We start from the raw sequence: 2,994 nt of genomic DNA, 5'->3' as shown, positions 1-2,994 counted from the left end.
ACAGACATACAGAGAATATTCCACTTAACATATACAGAATATACTTTTTTCCTCATATGGAAACTTCTCAAAATCTATCACATCATAGAACACAAGTTAACTCTAAACAAATGTGAAAAATTGAGATAATTCCTTGTCTCCTATCAGAAAATAATGGATGGTTGGATCCTCTGCTGGGTGATTGTGGCTTCTGGCTGCTGGGAGCTGAGAGCCTTCTCCTGGCTGTGAACCTTCAGAAAGAGCCTGTCCTGAGAGAAAAGAAAATAAAGGTCTGTAGAAAGTGAAGAGCTATCACTGAAAATCCATCAATATGTCAGTGGACACATTCAAGAACCAGTTCACCCTGAATCTGAGCTCTTCTACCACTGAAGACACAGCCTTGCATTACTGTGCAGCAGACAGTGCTGCGTGCTCAGTAACAACCACACTTTGAGGGTGCTCAGGGCCAGCAGGGGGAGCTGTAGATCCAAATTTCACCAGGACAGAAAATGTAGTAGGTGCAGAAAAAACTTCAGGAGAGGGAATGAGTCCTAGGAGACTCTAAGGTTTCCTATCCTAACCTCATATAAATTCAGAGACCATATAGTACATGTGAAGTAGCTACTGTGACTAGACTCTGAGCGTGAATACAGTAAAAATTCTTTGTTAAGTGATATTGCATGTATGTTTAGTCACTACATGGAACCTTGTTGGAAGGACAAACATCAAGTGCACATACATATAAGAAGGCTGCAAGTTTTCAAACAGGAGGTGTCAAACATCCAGTCATCATCGTCACGACCTCCAGCAGCAGCATTTGTAAATCTATCTGTAACTTCTTCCCCCTGAAGGAGGGGCTTTCACAGCTGGAATATATGACTGAGTTGGTGTCTCAGGCTTTGATATTCTACCCACAGTGTTGAGCCCATGCAGCTCTGCTGGGCAAGTGTGGGAGACCTGGTCCCAAGGTGTCATCCACTGCCATGTGAAGCCCTAAGCTCAGGGGAAGGAGAGAGGGAGAAGCCAGGCATAATGGCATAGTCTGGTGTAGTGGGAAGCTGTTCCAGCTTTTACCTTGAAACACTGCCCCTAGTGTGGCAGCAAGTAACTACCAAACCTGCCTATGACCTGTCCCTGGGGTGTGGCCAAGAGGAGACCCCTTAAGACCCGAGATGCGAACATGTTCGCTCTCTTAGCGCCTCATGGTCCTGGAGGCTGGATTTGCAGACTAAGTCAGAGTTCCCGAGAGAACTATGCTGGACTGTACATCATTTCTTCTGGATCCAGCAATCAACCCCTCATTGGTTGTAAATTACCCCTGAAATAAACCTCTTTTAATTACCAGGTAAACTATGTGGAATTCTTGTTAATTGCCACTATATCTGGCACCCATATGAGAATGAAATCAATAGACCACTCAAAATTCTTCTATCCATATATTCAATCATGCTCACACCAAGTCACTGCACAAGTTGCTCAACATTAGGCAAATCATATTCTTTTTAAGTTTTAAAACATCAATAGTGACAAGAACAAAGAAGAGTACATCATGGGTGAACGTCTCAGAAGCCATGAAGAATAGTCAAAGGCTCTGTGAGCCGCGACTTCTAGCATCCTCTGACCAGCTCTACTTAGAATCAGAGAGAACTGAGCAAACAAACCACGTCTCTGTCTGCAGTTTGTATTTTCTACTGTTATTTTCAGGTCATCAGAAACAGCGGCCAGGATCAAGATGAAGGCACTGACTACTGAATTAAACAGAAATCGCAAGTAGATGAGGCAGGAAATTGACAGATTAATAAAGTCAATAAAATTTCACTCTTCCATTCAAAGCTAGCTTTTGTAATTGCCAGTCTGCAGATGGCATGTACTCTTACCCTATATAAGAAGTCTAGAATCTCTGTACCTTTCTTGTGAAAAAAAATACGTACTAAGAGGGCACACTTAGAAACTCTTCTTTAGCCCCAGTCACAGTGTATCATGCACGTGGTAGAAACATCAACACTTTGAGCTCTTTATGTGTTTTCCATTCAAAAATGCAGGGTAATGAACCCTGGATGAGTGACAGAGTCAGAACCCTTCATGTTAGAGTGAGGGTCTCTCCTCTCAACTTTGCTGCATTGCATTTGACTCACTGGAAGTGTTGTGTACTGAGGACCCTGGTCTTATGTGTTACCTACTCTCTATGGGGTGCAGACATGAACTCCCCAGAGGACTCTTGTGTGCCCCATCATAAATCCACCATCAGAGTCAGCACCTGGAGAGGAAATGCAAATCTCTCCTGGCTCCACCCAACCCTGGGTTGAAAAGCCAAAGCTGGGCCTGGGTACTCACTGGTGTGCAGCCATGGCCAGGCTTGCTTCCTCATTCCTGCTGCTGATTGTCCCTGCCTGTGAGTGCCAAGGCTCCTTAAGGGATGAAGTTCCATACGCTCACCCTGTTCCAACCTTACCCTCTGCTTTCTTTTCCCCACAGATGTCCTGTCCCAGGTTACCCTGAGGGAGTCTGGCCCTGGGCTGTTGCAGCCCTCCCAGACTCTCAGTCTGACCTGCTCTTTCTCTGGGTTTTCACTGAGCACTTCTGGTATGGGTGTGGGCTGGATCCGCCAGCTCACAGGGAAGGGTCTGGAGTGGATTGCAAACATTTGGTGGAATGATGATAAGTACTACAACTCATCCCTAAAGAAGCAGCTCACAATCTCCAAGGACACCTCCAACAACCAGGTATTCCTGAAGATCACCAGTGTGGACACTACAGATACTGCCACATACTACTGTGCTCGGATAGCACATTGACGCAGCCTTGGTTGTCAGCTGTACAATAGTTCAGGATGGTTCTCAGCTCCATTTCTTCCTAATACAGGACTGAGTGGGGCACACTTTTTCCTGCTAGCCTCTGGGGTTTCCTCTTGACTTTGAGCTTCAGAGTCTTGGTTTCCTGTCATATCTGCGAGGTCCCTATTCAGATGTTCAGAAATGAGTGTCTGTCTGTGTTTGGCTTTATAAACATGAAGGG

At 45.3% G+C, this 2,994-nt stretch overlaps 1 gene segment (V, D, J or C); it reads left to right on the top strand.

Annotated features, from left to right (window-relative positions):
• Positions 1-1,159: 1,159 nt before the first annotated feature.
• Positions 1,160-2,774, top strand: LOC131923987 (immunoglobulin heavy variable 2-70-like). The segment is given in 2 exon segments: positions 1,160-1,286; positions 2,455-2,774. Coding segments are annotated over 2 exon segments (447 nt in total).
• The last annotated feature ends 220 nt before the right edge of the window (positions 2,775-2,994 follow it).

This window comes from Peromyscus eremicus, chromosome 14 (assembly GCF_949786415.1).
Source record: "Peromyscus eremicus chromosome 14, PerEre_H2_v1, whole genome shotgun sequence".
NCBI classification, from domain to species: Eukaryota; Metazoa; Chordata; class Mammalia; order Rodentia; family Cricetidae; genus Peromyscus; species Peromyscus eremicus.
This window is presented reverse-complemented; position numbering and strand designations above follow the sequence as displayed.